General features: G+C 39.8%; 1 protein-coding gene across 3 annotated transcripts in view; it reads left to right on the forward strand.

The window, feature by feature from the left end:
* Positions 1–23,861, forward strand: part of ANO6 (anoctamin 6) — a 70,999-nt gene that overhangs the window by 16,141 nt on the left and 30,997 nt on the right. Inside the window, exons 2-3 of one of the 3 annotated variants that reach the window (XM_048955420.1) lie at positions 9,837–9,913; positions 19,049–19,174. In XM_048955420.1, the coding sequence (XP_048811377.1) occupies positions 9,837–9,913; positions 19,049–19,174 (203 nt within the window). Of the gene's footprint in view, positions 1–9,836; positions 9,914–19,048; positions 19,175–23,861 lie in introns of those variants that run through there. The other 2 variants (XM_048955422.1, XM_048955428.1) reach the window with 2 other exon arrangements.

A 23,861-nucleotide genomic window follows, 5' to 3' on the forward strand; every position in this document is an offset into this window, starting at 1 on the left:
AACTCAAGCACTTACAAGTTGGGCAACGTCAGAATGAACGTTGCCCAGGCAACTTCCATTTTCCATCCATTTGCTTGCATGCATGTTACACTTTTTAATTGCACAATCATGCTGTTCTTTTTTTCCTCTTAAGTCCACTGCCTCATTCAGTAAAGCAGTAATAAGCAAAGATTTCTTTTTATCTTCCTCATTAGGAGCATGCCTCTGAGCCTTATTTAATTCACATTATTCCGGCCTTACATAGCATACATTTTTATTCATCTCTTCCTCTGTGTTTCTATGACGCTCTGTCTGTGTCTGAGCACTATTTTGAAAAGGGGTGTGTGTGAGTGTCAGGTTGCCTAACTTCCCATTTAGGCAGGGCTGGAGTTTAGCAATCCAGACTCCTGTGATAAGAATGCAGGCAACTTAAGTGATAAGAATTGAGGAATGCTATGCATTGTTTAACTGGATTTATGAAGGAGGTACTGGACTGGAATGCTTGTACCATCAGCAGGCCTCTCTAAAACACATCTGTGGAGGTCCAAAGAAAAGAATTCATTCTCAAGCAGGCATTTCTGTACAACCTAATAGCATCATCATTCTGTGTCTATGGCTGCTGAGCATACAAAGTTGTTTGATGGCTGTGTATGCTTTTTCAGACGAAGCTGTTAATCATTTGTTAAATCACTGATTTTTATGAAGCAGCATTTCTCAGGGTTACTATTCCAAGTATTCCTGCTCCATACCTCCAGTGTACTTAGGCACAAATGCTCAGCTCTGCTGTAAAGGTGCTTGGTAAAGGTGCTGGGGCGTTGTAGCAGCCTGGCCAGTTAGCTTGAACATTTTGCTGGGTAAAGCTAGACAAACTTTGGCTCCAGTAGCTTGCTCAGCATGCTGAAGCCAGGGCATAGAATGCACTCAGATTCTTTGTCAATCTGATAATCTTTCTGCCTTCCTACAGTCTGTAAACCCCTTTCAACTTTTGCAAAAATTATCTGATGATTTCAACAGACTAGTCTTCCTCCTTGACCAAACCTGGACTCATCCTCATTGCAGCCCCATCTTGCATACTAAAGAGAGGTATGGTCTTAAAGAAAAAAGAATAATTCAGAATTTAGAGCAAAACAAAAAAAAAAGAAAAAAAATCCTTTGCTTTAAAATTTAAATTTAAAATCCACCTACTGTGATAGATCAAGTGGTAGAATGTACCTTTTACTTAGTAAGAAACAGACATGAAATGGGAAGCCTGGTTTTTCCCAAATCCTGTTTTAGGCACTTACATCCATTTTTTAATACCAAAGCCAATATTCATTTCAGCAGGTATATAGTTTAGTGCACACTTTGTTTTCTAATTTGTGTTAAATGACTTTTTCCTTATCTGTCAGATAATTACTGTTTACTCACAATATTCATTAAGATATGTTTTGTTGACAAGGCGAGTTAATAAACCATGGGGAAAAGCAACACTGAAACATGTTTATTCATTGTCCTAAATATGCTGTGTACATAAAAAGAAGGTGCATCTGCAAAACATGTTACATTTGCATCTGCAAAACACATTGCATTTGAAGTAGCTTATTAAGCAAGAGAAATATTAACAGTGGCTAATTAAATCAAAAGATTAATTAATGAAATTGATTGATTGATTCTGCTCTCCGAGAGCCACGCGTTGTGTTTTGTATGTGATTAATGTAATAAGGCATAAAGCCTGCCATTGCATGTGGGCACTCTTGAATCTCTCACCAGGAATTTATCTGTAGCTTTAAATGCCAGCACCTACTGCAGATCTCTCCTAATACACTTTGCACTGTTTGAATTAGCAGATCTCACTGTCCACCAACTGGACTCCATTCACTTTTTCAGCCTTTAAGAGGTTTTTCCAAGTAAAGAAAAAATTCTCTCAGAACTTACAAATGCAACTGAAAACCAGAGATGTCTGTAAGGTGGTGCTGGTGCATTCGGTGACCCGGTGATCCCTTGTGTGCTGTGTTCCTAATGGAGCTGAGGTTGTCGTTTTTCTTAACCCTGGAGACTGGAAGAGTTTGCAGTTTTGACAGCTAGAGTCACAGCGTTCACACTGTTGTTAAGAAAATAAGGAAATAAAGTTTGTGTGTATGGGTGTCTTGGTATGGAACATGACATAGCAGGAATCCAGCATGAAATGAGCTTAGTTGACAGTCAACATGACAATAGCTTCCTACCCAATTCCCTATCTCATTAAAGCAGCTGCTAACTGGAAGAAAAAAAAATAAGAAGAATAATTTATTGCATCATTTTAACATACTTAAGTTAACAGAAGAAAGAAGTGGAGAAGAAAAGATGATCCAAGCCCATGTTCCAACCTGGGAGTAATTCCTGAAAAGATTATCACTCTGCAGCCATCTGACCATTACTTTATACTGTGACAGTGTTGGCTTGCTGTGTGACATCTACATCCAGTACACAGAGAACGTATAGCAAATGTTTAAAATTACAGCAGGCGAGATGTGTTAGCGCATTCTAAAAGCACAAAGAATTTCTTCATCTATACAGATAGATGAAAGCCAAAATAATTCTTACCGACAGACATTTCAGCTGAGAGTGAATGAATGGAAATTGCTCAGCCTCAGACAAAAGCATTTAGAATATTCTTACGAGCAACACTTGGGCACTGATTTACAGTCAGCTGCTGTCTGCTGTGCAGGCGACAGAGGAACGCGCAGCCCGCCGGGCTCTGCTGTGTGCTGCAGCACTGAGGACCAGGCGCCAGCGTTTGCATCTCAGTGGATTCCTCTGGACTCAAAGAATCGTAACTAAAGAGACTTCAGCCCAAGTGTCTGCTTTCTAAACTGAAGCTGGGGCCCATCCAGGTCTCGTGGAAATAATTAGGATTTTTTGTCACAGGTTTCGGGCAAGCGTTCCACTTTTGGTGGAATCCTTTTGTTCCTTTGAGCTCTGAACACACATGAGCTGCTTTAAAATTTGGTTACTGAGCCCCTAAATTTTCCAACTAGGTGCCTCCTAGATGTTTAGGCACTGCTATCAGCAAAATCATTTCCCCAGAGTCCAATTTCTGATTCTGTAAGTGCTTCCTAATTACACAGATTTTTGGTGAGATACCTCAGCTGTGTGCTAGCAGTTTCAGGAAGCAGGCTGTTCCATTTGCAATTCTCTTCCTATTAGCAAGTGAACATGCTCTCTGTTTAGGACTACTCGTGGAAGAGTATTTATTTTTGAAAGTTATACCACATGTTCCTAATGCTTTGTTTGCACAGCTGTAAGGGAAGATAACTTAATGGGAAGAATAGTCTCTCAAACAAGAAAGAGTTGTCTTCCAAGACAGCCATTTCACTTCCTTTGTAGCACAGCAGCGTGGGTGTGGGTTCATATTGGACATGCTTGTATGTCAGAAATTAAAATCAATGTTTTTCTTACTATGCAGCATAGAATAGATTTCACTTTGACAGTACCTGCAGATCTGCTCTGTGTGACTGCACAAAAATGTAATTTAGTGACAGCTTGAAAAGCCATTTTGGTGTTACTAATTGTCATGAGTTTTCCGTAGGCAACCATAGGAGGAGAGCAAGAATTTCACACTGAAGGCAGCTGTGTAGATCTCTTATCGTCTCTAAACAATAGATTATTAAGTACAGTTTGTAATAAAGATAATTCAGTTTTACTTTAAAAGCATACCTTTTTCTAAAGTGAAGAACATGAGTTCAGTAGCATGTTTTCTTCAAATAAGGCCTACAGATATGAAGTAAAACTGATTTCAGCGTATTCCAGTGAAATAACTGAAGTTTAAAGAATAGGTACTAATGACTGTAAGCCAAGAGTGGAATGAAGTGAAACCATTTATAATCTGTGATGACAGCTCTGCCCTTGTGCATGAGGAGGAAAGGCCGTGTCCCAGAGAACAGCCCATCTGCAGCAGTCACTTTAACCCAGGCACAGCTCTGACCATCAACAAGATCCTGGCAGTAAGGTCTCCTCCTGGCAAGGAGTATCATGCAAAGATCAGGTCTACATTTTGGTAACCTAAGAAATAATTTTGTTTATTATTTATGCTTACCCAGTTAAGCTGTGTGATGAAGGAAACGAGATTAGCTCTGGAGGACTTGATGATTGGGAGATTTTTTGTTTAAAATTGTCTAGGTGATTAAACTATATACGTAGGCTGCCATTAAGGATCAACACCATCAAAAATAGTTAATGTTTAAAACTGACTTCTAAACAAGTAGCTCAAAGCAGCTATTTGCCTTGATTAATTCTGCTTTAGAACTCGAGATCTCATTGTCCCTTTCTTTCTTTGATTCAAGGAAGAGGCATATTTCTGCTTTTTTCAACTCCTACAGTTTTTTAGATCTGAAAAAACTCCTATTCATTGAACTGAACATACAAAATAATATACAACATAAAGTACTTTGCACTAGGAAGAGAGATTATGGCTCTCAAAAAAGTCTAACAGTTGAACAGTTTCCTTCCAGAATAATTCCATTCATACAATGGTTTTACTTCTCATAAAGTTTCAGCAAGTATTGTATATGGCTTCAATATTTTACACTTAACTGCAAAAACAGTTTATGCAGGTTGTGATCAGTTCTGAGAGGCTTTTTTTTTAATAACTATTAGATTAATTTATGTGGGGAGAGAGATAAAATCTGATATAAAGAGGAGGGAAGGCAGGTTTTTGTCTTGTCTAAACAACACAAATCAGACCTTGTTTTGTCCATAGCCTAGGAGCTCATAGTCATGTCACAGAATGATACCTTCACTATCTGAGTAAATGTTAACATTTGGAAAAGCAAAATCTTTCTTCAGAGGGGAAAATCCTTGGTAGTGGTGTTAATTCTCCTCTTTCTGATCTTCCAGGGCATTTAAAACAGCATGGCATAAATTTGTCTCCCCCTTTCTTCCCTTTCTCCCCTCAAAATCTAGGGCAGAACGTTCTACTTCAATATCACCATTTTATAATGTCAGGACCAAGAGACAGCTGGATGTTCTCCTTAAGAAAGCTGACAACTACATCAGGTCCCCTGAAGGGTGGTGGCTTGACTTAAGTCCCCATTTGGGAGTCAGGTACTTTTCTGGTTCTTTAGACTCAACCACCTGCTTGCCTCTCATTATTTCCACAATTCTGTTACAGACAGTGGCTGCCATTTCCTTGCATGGTATTGTCTTGGATACATCAGTACCCATTTTTTTTAGATAATTCTCTCCAAAACATTAGTTTTATTCAAGGCAGAAATAGTTTCTTCTTCCTAGAGAAATAAGGTGAAAGTAATTTGGCTTGATTAGAGAGAGGGACTTTTCATGTAATGTATGTAATGTATGAATGTAGTTTTCATTCACTTCAGAGCTCAGTTCATATCCAGTCATACTTCATCTTCATACCCTTCATACTTTCCCATAGCTTCTGAGACAGAATCTGTGAGGTGGGGTTTCCTGCTGGCTGCCTCTCAGATTCCTACCTGTGATAGGACCGCAAAAGCACTTTTCTGCTAACACAACTACAGGGTGCTGAGATGAAGCATCACCACAGTGTGCCTCAGCTCCTGAGGAGCTGCACTGCGCAGCTCTAGCAATCTGACATCGCTCCCTGGCTTTGCAGGTGTGGTTGCTTATGAGGCACCATATTCAGTGCCAAGGCTAAGATCTTGTATTTTGCAACATTGCACAGGTTTGTTAAAGGAAGTGAAGCAACAAGTGCTATGACTTTGGTGCTGTAAAATCACTCTGGCTTCTTTTAACAGCCCTCTCCTATTAGTTTGGCTTATATAGGTGATTTGCAAGCCTAAAAGCTGTTGTTGCCCCTTTCCCACCTTGGATTATTTTCATTAAAGAAGTAATCTATGATAGCCAATTTTAATTTTATTTTTTTTTTTGACAGTTTGGCAGCTTTAGGCATGTTTGTTAATGTCTTTGCTTACAAAGCTAAGCCCAGCAGTCTTATCAAACACCAGCTTATCCAATATCATTGCAGTTTTCTTGTCATTGTTGTGCTTCGGGATTTTTTGTTTTTGTTTTTCTGACAGTATCTTTCTTTTCCCTCTGGATATTGCTTTTTCCCCATTTTCATGCCTCTTAATTTATAATTCTGTAAAACTTTCATCCTCATTGCCTGCACCTTGGGTTGCTCCTATTACTTGACTATTCAGACTCTAAGGAAAGGTTTAATTCTTCTTTAGTTCAAAGAGAGAGCAGCTTCCATGCCTATCAGTATGGCATAGACTCTTACCTCTGCCAGAGCAATGGGTAGAAATTGCTAGTAGTAATGCTTGTAAAAGCTTTTGAAATTAAATCATTAAACAGGAAGGTCACTGAACTTCCTGAACAATTCACAGTCAAAAAAAATCAATTAACTAATTAATGAGACTTTTTACTTTGCCTCTCAAAGAATTTTAGGATCTTTATTCAATCCAGTCACAAATGTTAGCCAACTGTGGTTTACTTGACTACGTGAAAGTATTTCATAAGCAACTGCACTTGATGTGCTTTGACCCAAACATTAACAGAGGTGACAGTGCTTCTGAAGAAGGAAAAGATCAGCAGAAATACTATTTTAATATAAAACCTCAGAGTTGTCTTTGTTGACCATGACTATGAAAACACCATGGGGTCTGGAAAGGACCTAAAAAGCTGATCCAGGCCATCCTCCTAAGATGCATGCCAGATTCAACTCGGCTTAGATTGTTCCAGCATATTTAATTAATCTGTGATGAAGAATCTCTGATGTTGTAGACCTCACATGACCTCAGCAGCCTCCCCAGGCAGTCTGTTCTTCTGTTCTCACAGCTAGAAAGTCCCAGACTTTCTTGGTGGTTCCCCATCCCCCCCCCCATGTCGTCTTCAAACTGGTTTATAAGAGGAAAGGTAGAAGAAATAAATGAAGTTATTTGGGAGGTAGAACAGAAGCACTTTGTATGGACGCAGCTCTTTCTGGCAAAGCTGAGGTTCTGCAGGTACCACTTCAGTCTGAGAGACTGGAATCATCTCTTCCAGCCAAAAGCACAAGTGTCTAAATTGACATCGCTGACACAACAGAACACCATCAGAACATATCTGACATAAGCACACAGTCATGTAGTGTCAAGGTGCTGCATTCTTTGATCCACACAGACATTAACCTGCGTTTAATCTGGGAAAAGTTCTGGGTTAATGTCCCAGAGGAAGTGAGAGTGGCAGGTTCCTTTTGCTGGACTCCCTTTACTGTACCAATGGCCTAGGAATTTACTGGATGATGTTTCAAGTAAATGTGTGTTCATATGGTAAATATTGGTAAAATGATGAAGCGTGCATGATATTACTGGCCACAGATAATGAGGCAGAAGTAAATTGTATTCATGTATAAATTTCTCAAAAGGATATTCCTGGCCAGGCCCAGATCCATCAGGATTTTGGAAGTCTGGAGTTATTCTTCCTACTGTGAATGCTATATTTCCTTCTTCTTTTCACCTCTGGCTGAAGGGATTCTTAGACAGTGCTTTTGAAGGATGTGTGGTTATACACCATATAGATGTCAGAAATAGGGCTTTTCAATGCACAGTTCTTGTCACTGTAGTTCAGTGGCTGCCATAAATCTTCATATCTGGATATACCAGTGTCCGCATCTGTTTGCCTTGTGTAATAACACTGGGTTTCAGAACACATGCCTGCATCTCAGAACAGCATGCTCATCTTGCTCTTTCACCATGCCCATTATATATGAGAAGAAGCATCCCCTCTTCTGTGGGTTCTGAAGCACTTTGTATCTGCATATCTTCACATCAGAAAGCCAATACCAAAGGAAAATAGGGTGATGCCCTTTACACCAACATCAAGGGTACATATTTGTCTTTCTCACATTAGAAAGAGTTGAACTCATTAAGTCATGGTAATGTGCATTTACAGCAATTTTACAGCTGAAATACACCCATGTTTTCTGAGTTCTCATGTTGCAGCCTCAGCATGTCCACTAGTCCACATTTTCCTGTTCGCTTTTTAGAAGCTGACAAACATTTATAAAGATGTTAACGCTTTTAAGAGCTCCCAGTCTTTGAATATTCACCTGGACCTGCCTTGAGGTTATGATTCAGAGGTTTCTGAAGCTATATTGATGGAAAAAAAAGTCATGGGTCTCTACCTTAGGGTATACATTAGTGCCACAACAGAGATCTGGAAACTGACAGTGCAACATCTGGAACAATATTTCTACCAAACCGTAGGAAACTGTGTTTAAACCACATTTAGCCACTTAAAAACCATAAGAGTTCTGTTGACTTGTAGAGCTCAATAATGACAACAATCTCTCAGTGCTCTATTTTTAAGTGTTTTGACATATCTTCAGGTGGTTTAAGTAAGCATGAATGAAAAAAAGCTTTCTAAAAGTTCTAGAGAATTTGGATACATGTCAATGAAGTTTTTAAAAAAAATTCAGACAGATCAGTTTTGTTGGTCCTAGCATTGTATCCAATGAGCATTCAATCCTTCTAAAGATAGTGTAGATTTGATTTTTTTTAGAGTATTTTTTATTTATGTTTTAGAGTTTTGGACTGTTCTTGATAAGTGGAGGTTTTACTTTCCAGGTATTACTATCATCATGGTACCATTTACATATATGATATCAATGTAAGGCAGTCTTCGCTAAAATGCTTCATTATATTAAGGCAGAAAGCAGCCTTCTCTACCAGTGCTTTCTTTTATCTTCAGCTTCAGGATGTTAGCTGAGTTCTTCCTAAGACACCCCCAAAATACTCAAACTAAAACAAAAATATTGTAGACCTCCTTGTAATTTATTTCTGAGAGCTTTTTCAGGATGAATTTGTGGGTTATTCACTGGATTATCCAGTGGTCAGCTTCCCCAGTGTGCTTGATAACGGTATCACAAAGTAGCATACTTCACAGGATCATTTCTAAATTTTGCTGTATTTTCAAGACAAGATAGTTTGCACATGTTTTTTTCTTCTAACAGTTGTTACTGGGGAAACAGGTGAGAACTCATCAGGACATCAGTACACAGCGAACCCACAGGTGTGATATTAGTTTATGTGAAAATCATTCCTGTTATGTAGTGATGCTGTAACATTCACTCTCTGTATCATATTCATTTCAGGATTTCAGAAAAATAGTCTGGTGCTGTTAATTGAGATTGCCTAAGTACAACAATCACCTAAGTACAACGATCATGAGCTGTGGTTATTTCTTCAGGTGGAGCCAGTTCTGATTCCTTTAGTCATGTAAAGATACTCCTAACTATAGCAAGACCATAGACAAAAGCTTTCTGAAGAACTAAATAACATATGTGTAACACATATGTATAACCAATGAGTATAAAGAGTTGTAATTATGAAATAAACCAAAGAGTTTGGCTAACCAGGTTATAATAACAAAAAGAGAATAGACAGAATACTTACCTGCGCCCTGGGCTCACTGCAAAACTCCAGAGGAGGGAGCTTCAGAAGAGACCCTTTCCCACTCATAGCCAGCTCTTAAATGACTCTAGGAGAGGTGCAGCCAGGCTCCACCCCTTCCAGAAGCACAGGTGAATTGCCTTCACCTGTGCTCCCATGGTTGACTCATTGCTCGCCTCAGGTGATCAATCAGAGGTTCAGGCTGTGATTCAGCATTTCCCATGTTAATAAAGTAGGCTTTGCATCACTGTTGCTTGGTTGGTAGGATCTCCAAGCGTTAACATGTCATCCTAGTGAAATCCGTTTTGTTCTCTTGCCACCTGTTGGTTACTACTGAAGTGTGAGAGACAAACATTCTTCTGAGAAACAACCAAGTGCATGGCTCATCCAGAAACCATTAATTTAAAAAAAAATGAAGAGGAAAAAAATAATAATACACAAAATGCTAAAGTATTTTATCTTTTTGTTTGTTTGTTTTATTTTCAGTCTTGGAATTGAACCAAGTGATTATTCCCACTTATGGAACCGTGCCAGATCAGCAAAACCTTCATGCTCCAGAATGGGTGGGTACTTCTTTACTTTAACTATGGCTACCAATAGTTTTTTCTTGTGTAGATCTTCAACAACGGATTCCAACAGAATGGCAGCCACTGCATTTGCAGCACAGCCACTTCCTTTGTCTGACTATGCTATATCTCTGCTTCCCTAAAGATACCTGAAGTCTTTGGCTCAGGTGTAAGGATGCAAGTTGACACAGTCACTGAACACAACTAAAAGTGACAAGTCACTAGATCAGTTACAAATATATATTCACTATAAACCGATAGACACACATGCACTTCATTTCTGTATGTGGTTTTGTGTCTGCGTGTACAGGATTTTTGTGTGCTTGTACAAGGATAAATACATGAATACACCCTACATATAAACATACATACTCTATAAATTCAGACACGCCCAGGTATTAGTTGGCCAATGTGAGTTCAGGGCTTTTCTCAGAGAAAGCTGGGAAGCAGCAGAGACTGAGGTGTCAAAAAAGGAAAAAGAACTGGAGGTCTCTATTCCCTGTATCCAGGGAATTTCCCCAACAAACCTAATGTTTTTTACAGCTATCAGGCTTTTGGCCCTAGCTGAAGATTTCCTGCATCAGATCCCATTTATCTTTAAGGTCTGGCCAGCTGACCCTAACAAGCCCTGCCACTGGTGTGCCATGGCACATGCTTTGCCAACCTGATGCCCATGTGGCATGCTGATGAGTCCAATTTCATTTTTTACCCTAGTGCGATACTAGTACAGTTTGCAGTTGCACAGGGGTATCGATATAAGCCTGGACTCAAAAAGCTATAAAATCATATAGCTATTATAAAGCTATTGGAGTTACTCCAAACAAAACAAACAAAGTCTGCTCTGCGTTTCATTACTGTAACGGCAGAAGTCATTGTCATTGGATTTAAGTGTCCATAGGTTGTTGTATCTATTCAGGCTACCTTTACAAGTGGATCAGTGTTAAAGAAGGACGAAGATTAAAAAAACAGGTTAAACATTGCCAAGAATTGCTTTCTGGACTAATTAATTTTGAGCACCTAAGTCATGGTTTTCACATATGGGAATACATTCAAGAAATTGCTGCAATGGTGGCATAAAGTAATGACATCTAGAGCTGGTTCTCAATCAGCCCTGTCCAAGATATTGACATGTCAACTATTGCCTATTTACAAGTAACTGAAACAATCTGTGCCTTTCTCTCATCATCATCAACTAAATAGTGTTCAAGGAATGACAGCCTGCTACTGCTGCTACCAGCTATCCGAGTAGCTTGCAGAGGAAGACTGTCATATGGGTGTGGAGAAACAGGTCCTGCTGATGTCTCTGTATATGAGGAAATATTTTGTTTTCTTCATATATCTAAAACAGCATACAATACAAGGGTCATGGTGGTTTTTCTCCTGTATCTGATGTAGGAAACAAATACCAAATCCACTAGGAATGAAGTATCCTTCTGTGAGCTAACCCTGCCTCTGAGCACTCTTACAGGGTCTTCTTCATTTGATGCTGCTCCAGGCTCTGTTAATCTTTCTCTGAAGGAGAAAATGGAATCAAGACTTTCCATTTCCTAACTGAGGGCCCTGACTAGGATGTTATAAAAATCCATCTGAGGATTTCTTTGTGGTTCAGTGATTATTTTTTTTTATGTCTTTATATGAAATGAGCTAGCATCAGAACAATGCCATGTACCTTGTGGTTAGAAAATTCTTCATGAGCAGTCGAAGTAGAATTTATTTTTATTTCTACTAAAAATCAACTGCCCAAATCAATTTTATTTTTAGTTCCTCATGTGGACCAGCACTTGTCGTTTCTGTTCAGTTTTAGCAGAATCTTTTTCACACTGCTCATTCCATGTTAGAACCTCCAGGGTAGTTTCAGTGACCAAAACAGTTGGATAAAATTCAGTTCCACCAAGCCCGCCCATGAGGTAGATGTGTGCTGCTTCATACAGGTGTAGCTAGAAAGGGAAACTAAATAGGAAACCTAGCCTTGAACTAGTGTATAGAAGGAAGTGCTCTACCGATTGTCTAAACTTGCATTATGCTTTCTAGCTGGGTTTACTTTGTGAAATTGATCCAGCAAGGTTGTATACGTGGCAGAAAATTGCAGGAAAAGTATTGGAGGTCTTATGTAGAGAAACTGAATGTGGTCCCAGGTAATTGGATTTTACCCTGATTGTACTATAGAGCTTTTGTGCAAGAGATTGTGTACATCCAGCTTTTTGTCTATTTGCAGAGTGTCAAAGAGGAGTGCCTGTGGTTTGTTTGCATTAGCACAGCGTGGTCATATACAGGCCTGAGGGTATTGCTCTCCAAAGAGAGAGCCTTTGCCAAGCACTCTAGAAAACCCAGTGCCTTACACTGGAATTCCAGATTCGGGAGCCAGGCAGCAGTTTTGACTAAGATTCCTCAGTGATCCATGCAATCACTGTTAAATTGGGATTATACTGTTGCTTTCTCTCCAGAGAGATCTTGTGAAAATTGATTTCTTAACACTTGCATGAGTAGAATAATGAGATTATAGAAGGAGAATACCACGGAAGTAGAAGGAAATCTCCATTTTAGGTTTTCAGACTACTTAGATGAAGTATAACAAAAAAGGCATTGAATAAAGAAGACAGCAAAGAGTGTAATAGAATGTGGCTTTGCAGCCAAACCATGTGTCATACACAGTATATAAGGAAGACAGAGTTTCACAGACAGCCTTCATCTAAACTCTTCCCAGCTCTCAGTTGCTTTGCTTTGCAGCCTTAGCTGCTCCAAAGATGGATAGCTTAAATTTGGATTTGATAGTAAACACAGTTCTGAGATTCTGCATGTGCAGAGGGAGTTCTTTGCCATTAACTGCTTTCCAGCTGTGTTAATGCTATTCCTCACACATGATTTCTGCAGCAGAAAGGCTTCAGCGAATTCTGATCAAGTGCTGGATGTTCCTGCATCCAGAAAAGGAGAGGTGCTGAAAAATGTGTTTTCAGGGGACTACTGTCTTTGCCTTCATTAGAAGTGAGGGCACATGGTATGTCTGTAGGAGGAGCTGGGGTTCTTCCTGCAGCCAGCAACTGTATGTGGGCTCAGGCAGAAAGTCCAGTGGGTGTCTCATCAGAAGTTAGCTCTGGAGGTGAGGCTTCCCAGTTTCTTTGCATGTTAAGGTACTGAGAATAACATCTTCTGATTCAGAACTTGCTAACAATCTCATTGTTACTAAAAACAGAACTGAAACAGTCCTTTGTTGTTATTAGCAAATATGAGTCATGAGAGAGAATGCTGAATGCACAGCAGTTATTGCCCTATGGAGGCACATACCAACATTACTTTCTCCTGGCGTGCAAATGAACTTACAACCTGCAGAAGGAAATGCTTACATTGGTCTTGGTGTCAGAGCAGAGGTCTCTAGTGGTCACTCAGAATAGAAATTAATTAAACATCATATTATGTAGCTGTGATAATAATTAAGACTTCACATTTCTGTAACATTTTCACCAGAGGAGCTCAAAGCACTGTACAAATAATGGTGTTTCACGACATCCAGGTCATATTACGCATTTCCTTTTTAAATATTTGATTGGAAGAGAAGTATCCTTAGGTCTGCGGAGAGAGAAAGGCAGCACCATGACATTTCCACCAAGGCCAAACCCACTACTACCATGCAGGTTGTGGTACCCTGCCAGGTGGGTTGTGTGCTGGAGGGCTCTCGGTTGGGGCTGGATTACACTGGTCATGCTCTGCTCACCTGTCCCAGCACTGGTTTACCTCCTGCTGTTCTGCAAGAACCTGTTTGGAGATTCTCTGAAAACTATGTGATATTGCAGACAAGTGGTTTAACCCTCCAGTAATGATTAGTTTGCCACTACTGACAATCATACCAAAAGCTCCTGTGGGCTAAATAAAGGACTTCTTTTATCCTTCCAATTAGTTACGCCTTTCCTGCAGAAACTCTTTTTTTTAAAAAAAAAAAAAGAAACAATTTACAATACTGTGCTTGTTCAGGATGTAGTAAGTAATAAAAAATATCTGCAGTTCCCATTCCTCGTATTTTTTCAGTATCTAAAGGGGAGCTAGAGGAAAGAAGGGGATGGACTTTTTAACAGGGTCTGTGATGACAGAACAAGGGGAAATGGCTTCAAGCTTAAAGAGAGTAGATATAGGTTGGATATAAGGAAAAAGTCTTCTACAGGTGAGGCACTGGAACAGGTTGCTTAGTTATGTGGTTGAAGCCCAGTCCCTGGAGAGTTTGAGGGCAAGGCTGGATCAGGCTCTGGGCAACCTGATCTAGCTGTGCATGTCCCTGTTCATTGCAGGGGAGTTGGACTAGATGGCCTTCAGAGGCCCCTTCCAGCTCTAAGGATTCTATGATTTTTCTTCACTCCTGTCACTGTTGCTGCTGAGGAGAGTTCAGGTCTCCTTTATCGCCTGCTGCAGCATCACACGTAGCTATGGCTACAGGATCAGGCTCAGGAGTCAGGCACAGCAGCTCCCTTGGGCACAGCCATCCTGGTTACATGTGAGGAATCCTGAGAATCTCAGGGGCTTAGGGCCAGTTTCACCACTGGGGTTTGGTCACTCAGTCTGGGGCACCAAGCTGCTGGGAGCCAGGGGCAAAGAGCTCTGTGCTGGGTACACGTGTGGAAGGGCTGGCTGGGCTGGGCCTGGGCCTTCATGGCTCTTGCACATCTGTCAGCACGGTGCCTCACAGCCCTGAGTCCCACTGTGCTGCCTGGGAGCACCAAGGCACCACGGCTGTGAAACAGCACTTTTGATGTATGCAGTGTCTGCACTATACATATTTCTGAGCTTTTTGTTGCTGCAGACCACCACCAAACTTATCCCTTGGAGCCATTATCCACTGATCCATATTCTGATGTGACCTGAAGCACAGAGATGCACTTCTTTCACTTTGCTGGCCTCACTGCCTCTTGGCTGGCTCCCACAGAGGTGCCCAAAGTGTTTCAGATTCCTCCTGCTAATAAAGCAGAGAGTGGCTCCCCATCTCTCTGGTGGCAATGATTGTACAGCACTCTGCGAAGTACTAAATATAATCACTACTTTACAGCTAAAGGTTTTTTTTGTGTATTTATTAATGTTGTTAATCAGTATTAACTTGCTATCCGCTTGAGTATCATTATAATGTTAAGGTGCACAGCCAGTTGTCTCCCTTAGTACTTAAAATGATTAGACTGAGGCTAAGAAAATTAGAAAGTGCTGTAAATAGACCCCATGTTTGCTTCTTCCAGAACAGAAGTATCAATGGACCTGTTCATTATTTTCAGTGATAATGTGCTGCTGATACTTAAGCAAAATTATGGATTGGAATTTCAGTCTCCATTAACTTGTGTGTGTGTGTGTGCACAAAGTTGTTTGCATTTGCCTGATAATAACATTTGCAATATTGTCAAATAATATTACATATTAAAAAAAAAAATAACCCACTGTCTCCAAGGAATTATTAACTTCAGTGTATACACATCTTTTTGGTTTCCAGCCCTGTTTCTCCCCCAGCAATCACGTTGAATAATATATGATTTTTCATTACAAACTATCCAGTAGGGATTATAAGACATACCACATGTCTGAGTTAATATAACTGTCAGAACTTTAACCATTGCATTCCCTTTCGTGTTTTACTTCTTACTTTTTATTGCACAACATCAAATGTTATGTTACAATTGACTTGTGTGGGTCTTAATCTTATCTCTTAATCATTCAGGCTTAACGAGTCAATTCTTTATTACTTTGTTGTTATATAAAACATTTATTGATAGATCAATAGGACAATGGAAATTACGTCAAAGAAGTTAGCTTCATGGGTATGAACTCTTGTCTGTCCAGGTTCGTGCAATCCAGTGTTGATTAATCTTTCATCTATATTCAATAATATATACCTATAGTTTGATATGTGTAGAAAAGTATGTTTGTAGTAACGTGCATAAACTTATGTCCACAAAAACATGTATGTAAGCAAATTCATGGGTCAGGATACTGATTACTGGCAATTCTCTGCAGCTGGTTATTGCCATTCTAGTTAAGCCAGTTATTGCTGAGTTACACACTGGCTGTAAATGCGTGACTGTGACTAGGTTTAAAGGTAAAATACTCAGTGAAGTTACACAATCACAAATTAGGAAAAACTTGATCCTACACTTGCTGTTTGCTATTTTGTTCTTTTCTATCCTGTGCACAGGTCATATAGGAAGAATAACTTAAAAATGTAACAAAAGACTTGAAATCTCTTAATACTTCTATGCTTTGAAGTGCTTAAATTTTACAGCTACTCTTTCTCTTTAGACAAAAGTTACAAGGCTGCTGTTTCTAAAATTTAATCGGACCTCTTCCTCTTTTGAATATCCTTCTGGTTTAGATACTGGTAACACTTCCCCTTGTTATTCACTGTCATGAGTCTGGGCTCTGTATTTCCAGCATTGCAACACAGGGCAATTTCAGCCAGGAACAGAGCCTGCTGGGTTCCCAGCAGAGCACAGGGGCTGCAGGGGATGTGCTGGGGTCCAGCGGGCCTTGGCCCTTAATGCCTTTTTACCTTGTGATTTTTTTACTTCAGTTCATACCACATTCAGACACAGTGGTGCCTGGGCTCCATGTGCACCCAGTGCAGCACATAGGTTTCTCTCAGGCTCATCACTGTCCAGCCCCATTTGCAGCCCTGAAGCTAGTGAGAAGCATCAGCACTGCAGCCAAGCAAGTTAGCAGCTCAGTGTGTAACAAGGGCATCAGGACACCATGCTTTTCCTGACTGCGTCTCTCCTGAGCACAGCATGTGGTGCTCATGCTCAGAATACAAAAAGTGGCAGATAACTCCAGATGGGAGACATACAGAAGTGTCCACCTGGGAACTACATGTCTTAAGCTCTCACTGCAGAGAGATCTAGAGTGTGAAGATCATGAAGTCCAGCCATCCACCTATCACCAACACTGCCCAATAAGTCATGTTCAAAACTACTACATCTACCCTTACCTTAAACACCTCCAGGGACTGTGAACACCACCATTTCTCCATGTGGCCTGTTCCAATGCCTAACCACTCTTTCTTCTTGGTTGTATTTTAAATGAGACTCAAAATGGTAGCAGCAGGCTAAATGTTACACCTTTGCAGGTCCTTAGTTGGAAGAAGTCTCACAAGAATCAAGCCTATTTGCTCAATGGGACTACTCCAACTCCAGTTCTCATGAATATAAATCTGCACCTGTGACTGGCTTTGGGCAGCAGAAATGCTCAGTGCTGTTGTGGTCCATCGATGCCATCTGAAAGTTTAAACCATTTCTCCTCAACCATTACAGTGTGCATCTGTCTGTTGATTTGGTGGCTGTGTATGGATGTTTCCTGAGTGCCAGGCTAGGCTGTGAAACCAGTACGTGACATATCTGTATGTAGTCACAAACCTCTTAGCAGATGTAGGATTCAAAGTGAACTGTTCTAACCAAAATCTGCTCAAACTGATGGAGCAAATAAGTTAACAGAACGTCTTTGTATATACAACAAAAAGTACGGAATCTAAACTCTGCTCAGTTCATTTAAAATACATAGTTTTTGTCTAAATTATGGAGAGATGCATTTTGGTCAACTGTTTTGGCTGAGCCGATAAACAGTAACAAACTAGTCTGCAGAGAGAGGTCTAGAATAAAACTCATAGGAAAATGTTATTTGTTAAAACTGCTGTGTTGTTGCTAAAATGCCATCTGCCCCTTGGAACTGGGGTGCTCCTGACGGACTATTGCCATTCTTGTTGATTTTACCAGCATCAAAAAGAAAACAATTCCAGCTGCAGGTGGGGAGTCTCTGAGATCACAACCACATTTCACTGGTTTTTATCTATTTACCAAGCATCCCAGAGTTCCCAAAACTGTATTCTGGGTGGCTGATATGCCTGGCACCCCTCATGCAGTTTGGTCTTCATTGACAGGGAGATTTCAGAGAGATTAAATGTGGGAATCTTTTCAGTGAACCCAAAGGCACAGTATGTTCTTGAAATTATTTTGGGGCATTTTGCTGGTCTGAACCTACCCAAGGCCACCCTGCATGTCCAGCCCTCTGGAAGGGCTTCTCAGCAGTTCTGCATGGAAGTCTTGCTGGCTTTTGAGCTTTTGCCATCTCTTATGCAATGCTGAGACCTCTTTCAGACATTTGATATCCACTAACATTAGTGGCTCTACCCATATTAATATTATGTATGTATCTGGCCAAGTATCTTGGAGTTTGCTACTCACTGCATAACATGACAATACTGATAACATTACAATTATATATTAACTGAGAGGAGGGGTTGTAATGTGTGATAGTGCCCACAGAGTACTCAGACTAGAAGACCATTACTACAAAAACATTCTTGAACATTCAGGTTACGCCGTCATCAATGTGTCTGTATTGTTACACACACAAAATAACACATGAAGATGTTATTAGTGGATATGACAATCTTTTCTACTTTTCTCTGGGGACTAGATAATGGCTTATGGATATATTAATCCTTTTGATTTGTGCATATATTTTAACATGATGGATGTGTGGTATTCAACAGTGTGTTCTGCTTGCTGAGATTTTGTTAATAAAAAGGGAAAAATAAATTCACATAGGATATGTCCATTTTGAGAGCACATCTGCAGCCTGACCATGTTCTTTATTCTCTGGGCAATTATTGTTTTGAATGTTAGCATGCATTAAGTGACTGGTTTTTGTTGTTGTTTTTTTAATTGCAGAGATGTGTAAACTTCCAGCAGGTACAGGGACAGATGGGAACACACTAATTCTGAGACTCCCATCAGGAGACAACATATCTTATAGACAGAATATTGTATCATGACAGCATGCAAACTACTTGACAGATGCGTTATTTAGATGTAGTGCTACAGCCCAGTGCTCCTCCCATTGCCAAAAGCTAATATACCATTTTAAAGAAGAAAATTAGGTTAAAGTTGTGCTGTCTTTATATCATGAAGAGATCCGTCAAACTCATCAGGATGATTCTTTTTTTATCCAATTTACTCAGTGCTCATTGTGATTCACTTTGGACTTCTTACTATATGTGTCTAATACACAATAATGAATAATGAATTTCTCTTTTCACTGAAATACTGTGTAGCAGGAAGTAAGTAAGGAAGGGATTAGTAAAATTCTTCAAATTACCCTAACCTATCTGCCTTACAGGCTGATTTTGATAATAAGCCTGATTCCTTGTTCTTCAGCGATGGGCAGCGAAGAATTGACTTTGTTTTGGTATATGAAGATGAAACAAAAATGACTCATAAGAGGAGTAATCATAAAAAACAAAAGGTAAGTTATTTTTTTTATAAATCTGAACATCTTTTGGGTGCTAGAGCAGTGAACATAAAGGACAGTGCCCATAACAATTGCATTGCCCTGTTGTGGGAGTACTCCTGTGAGACAAGCTCATAAACCAAGCACTGTGTCCATCAGCATGTGCTGGGGGACCTCAGAGCATGCTCCTTGGAGGGAACCCTTCAGGAGGTTTGAGCAGAAAAATACTGGAATCAGGATCCCAGTTAGAGATAGACACCAAGATCTTCAGACTAGGGCAGTTTTCTTTTTCTATATCTATGGTGCTTGAATTAGGCCTCCAGTGGACTTTGGTATTAAAATCAGGATAAGCAAGGAAGAACCAGCTGACTGAGTGCTCCAAATGACAGTTAAATACATAGCTGCTGACATTTTGTCCAGTGAAGTACCTGAGTTGTTTATGGGGAATACCTGTCACTTTGCCATCTGAGTTTCTCCAAGTACCACTTTTTCCCATGATGCTTCAGCAGTTTGACCCTCTTTAAAGACCCTTCAAAAAATCTTACTCAAGCAGATAATTGCTAGATGCTTCCTAGCAAATGTTAACTTAATATTTTTAATGTTATTTTTTAATTATTTTCACAAGTCTGTCAGAGAATTTTATTCATTATCGCATCTGAGGCCATAAAAATGGCTTCAGATGCAACAAGAGCTTTTTAAACTGCAAACTGCCTGAGAAATATGCACCCACTGAATGGTAGTTCCCTTGGAATTTGCACTCTCCCACCCACCACTGTCTTTGATTTAGCAGTTCTCCATGTTCCTTCTGGTAGAGGCAGGCAGGGACAGAAACACCAATGGGACAGGGACAGAAACTTGTTGATATTCCTTACATGGTGTTGTCACTGGCACTGTCAGGGCAGCTGTAAGAAATGTTGTTAGTAGAGCTCAAGAGAGTCCTGCAGTGGGTGGATGTTGAATTACACATGTTCACAAGATAAGCGGTAAAAATGAATTGAAAGAGCAACAAAATTAGCAACAAAGTCTGCCCCCTTGGAAACAACTATTTTTATCAATTAGCATTTTAAATTTGTTTGTAATTACCCAGATGTATGCAAAAACATGAGTGTATTTTCCAAATAGTGAACAGTGGAAAAATATTTTTAGTGCTGCATGAATGTTAGAACAGTAGACAGATGTAAGCTGTGAAAAATTAGACCTGAAGATTATGAGCAAATGCACTAGGTTCATGCAGAAAGAGGTTGCTTTCAAAGGTCTAGGGCATGTTCTGTGGTGGGCTGCCACAGTGGTTAGGAGCTGGAGCACTTGTCTTGTGAGAAGAGGCTGAAGGAGCTGTGCTTGGAGAAGAGAGGATTTCAGGAGGATCTAACAGCAGCACACTGGTATCTGCAGAGCTATCCAGGAAAACAGAGTCAATTCTGTACAGTGGTGATAGGAGAGATAGGAGAAGGACAAAAGGCATCAGCATAGACTGAAGCAAGAGAGGTACACAGTGATTAAAGATGAGCTATGAAGATGGTGGAACAGGCTGTGCAGTCCCCTTCCTTTGAGCTTTTCAAGACCTGACCACACGCTCCTAAGCAATGTGGTCTGAGCTTAGAATCGGCCCTGCTTAGAGCAGGAGGTTGGGCTGGTGACTTCCTGAGGTCACTTCCAGCCTGAATTTCTGTGTGATCCTCTGATCCTAAGGTACAGCCAGCACATAACCAGGGCAGCTCTCTATTTTCATCATGTCCTTCAGTATCATGACTCTTCATTTTTATTTACGTTTTGGTGAAACCAAAGACTATTTTCAGTTACCTAACAAGTCTGCCATTGTGAGTCTGTGAGATTGCAAGGGATGGTGAAGATTGTCAGAAGATGAACGCAGAGTTGATAGCAATTGTTGCAGCTGGGATAGACATAAACAGTGAGAACCTGAAGCCAGAGGGCTACTGAGGAAGGCATGGGCAGGAATTTTGATACTGGAAAAACATATTGTGTTGAAAGCAATAAAAAGCATAGAAAATTGGGATGAAGACGTGGCAATCATAGAGGATTTCCTAGAAAAATAGATACAAGTATGATGACACCAAGCTGGAGAACTAATGAAGGAATCCAAAGCTATAATGGAACAGATAAAATGTTACACAAACTCAGGTACATGAGGACACTTAAAGGAAAGAGGAAGTAAAGAAAGGATTTTGTTTGTTAACCCTATAAAGATGGAAATGAATCACCTAGTCATGACTAAATGCTTGTAATACAGATCGGAAGTACTGACTCCCTCTCACCCTCCAGCACTTCACACATAGGTGTAATTAGTTTAGAAAGCATTTCAATTATCCATTGTTGAAGAAAACTTAAATAGGTAGAGATTTCCTAAATTCTCAGCATGGTCAGCTCCAAGCATGCAACTACCTTGAAAATACAGAGGTGCTTACTTTCTCTTGAAACCTGTTGCTGTGCAAGTGGAGGAAGCTGTATCCCCATGAGAGAATAAACATTCTGTCCTATGGCAGTTCTGAGGAAGTTGTGGAGATGATATTGCTCAAGATATATACAGGTTTCATCCATGTAGGCATAAAAGCAATTTGATAGCTTGTGTCCGCTGACAATATCATTTGCTTGCTTGTTTTTTGGGGTGAGTGTTATTGTGCTTCCCTCCTGCTCATGTGCCCTAAAGGAGGCAAAACTGAACTACTGAAATCATGTCCTCATAGAAGCTTCTAACATAATTTACAGATTCAAAGGTTAGCAGATAAGATTCATATGTGCAACTCAGTTTGAACTCCAAATCCTTTTAAATTATTTTACAATTACTTCTGCAAGTACAACAAAAGCAAACTATCAGGAATAGATTCCAGAAACTCTGCCTAGCAAGCAACTGAGATTCCAGCCCAAAGCATGTTTTTTAAACCTCACAATTTTATGTACTGTATTTGTCAAGATAGGTTGCCATCAGAAGAGAAATTAAATATCAACATCTCTTCCAGAATGCTCCTAAATATCACTTTTATCTGTCAGGATCCCGAAGTAACTAATTGTGAAAGTTAAAAGGTCAATGCCAGACAGACAAACTCAAAATAAATTGGTGTGGAATGTCATTCTAGTCCATCTGCTTTCCCCTAGCAGAAATAAACTGAAAAGCTGTCAGTGACTTAAGTAGGAATGTAGACAATGTGGGCAAGGCTGGATAAGTTTGTCTTCTTAGGCAAACAACGAGCAGTTCCCACATCTAGATTTGTTTGGATTAGATAGCCAGAAACAAAAAGCATGAATAACTTTCAGCAAACCAATTGCACTTCTCCCTGTTGTCTGGAGAGTGTCACACCCGTGGAGACAGAACAGTGTTTGGGGTTACACAAAGAGCAGTAGCTGGGTGCTGTTTTGTGCTGTAGTTTGACACAGTGAAAGATGGCAGACTGTATACACCTGTGGTGTGCCCAGCCAGCCTACCCAGGAAGTTTGATAGCAAAGGTGAAAAAGACCTTTGAACACTGATACTGTTATGGGAAACTTTGCTCAAAAAAAAAAATTCAAGAAAAACATGAGGTGTCATTGTTCTATCACTGCAGTGGAAGGAAGTGCTCCCTACAATTCACAAAACAGAAAACCCTGTTAGTGGTCTATTACCAATTTCCAGACTCTCTCTTGTTAGTCTCCTCAGCTTGGCAAGACAGTGGTCAGACACTGAAAGCACCATGGTGAGAAAGCAGCTCCCAAGAGCTAACCCTTATACGTGCCTGTAATTGCTGATAAGCATTTACACTATGCTTTCCCTTTCTTAAAATTATGTCTGATTATATATCCCGTATTGTCTCAGACTGTTGTCTTGCCATTCAGTCATGAAAATCCATGTCAGTTTTACATTGGCAGCATTACCATAGTTATGTTCTTGTTACAACTTAATCTTGCAAGTAGCTGAGCAAAATACCAAATAGCAAAATGAGGTTGGAATAGTCTCCACAATCCAGCCAAATAAGACATTATATCTTTACACTGCGTTCCCCAGTCAGTGCAAAACCACTGTAGAGTCCTTTGGGTAAAAGTCTAGTTTCTCCATAGATAATCACACACATAATTCAATCATTTATATAAAATAGCAAAGCCCCTAATTAGCAGAAGTTCCCAGGGGCTTTACTTCCCGCTGCTTGCATTAATGCATTATTAGAAATCTTAATATTGTCAACATTTCTCTAAGATTTTGAGGGCAAAATTAATTTGAGGAACTCCTCACCATAATCAATTATTAAAGCAATCTGAATGGTAAGATAAATAATAATTGAAAAAAAAAAAAGCATTAGATTTATACAAATGTAAATCACTCAGCATCTGTCTTTGTTTAAGAAGACGTGAAACAGGTATATGGCCCTATGCCTTCTTTATTAGCAAAAACGAAGCAGAACTCAAGTTGAAATGTTTTCATGATTCAGTATTATTCACCTTAAAAAGAACAATGTGAATAAGGAGGATACAAAGAGGTAGAATTAAATGAATAATTTTCAGCATGGTGGAAGAGTTAATAATAGAATGACAAATAACTCCTGTGTGGTACATATTTCAGTGATCAGGCAAAAGGACTGAGAGGAAATAATTATGTAGTTAGCTCAGAAGCCAAGATGACATGAACCTTTAGCTTTGAGGAAGAATGCAGAACACTATTACCCATGAAATGTTGACAAATGCAAAGAAAGATTGCTGTGAGGAAAAGCCTCATTCA

Source organism: Lagopus muta, chromosome 1, assembly GCF_023343835.1.
Source record: "Lagopus muta isolate bLagMut1 chromosome 1, bLagMut1 primary, whole genome shotgun sequence".
In the NCBI taxonomy this organism is placed as follows: domain Eukaryota; kingdom Metazoa; phylum Chordata; class Aves; order Galliformes; family Phasianidae; genus Lagopus; species Lagopus muta.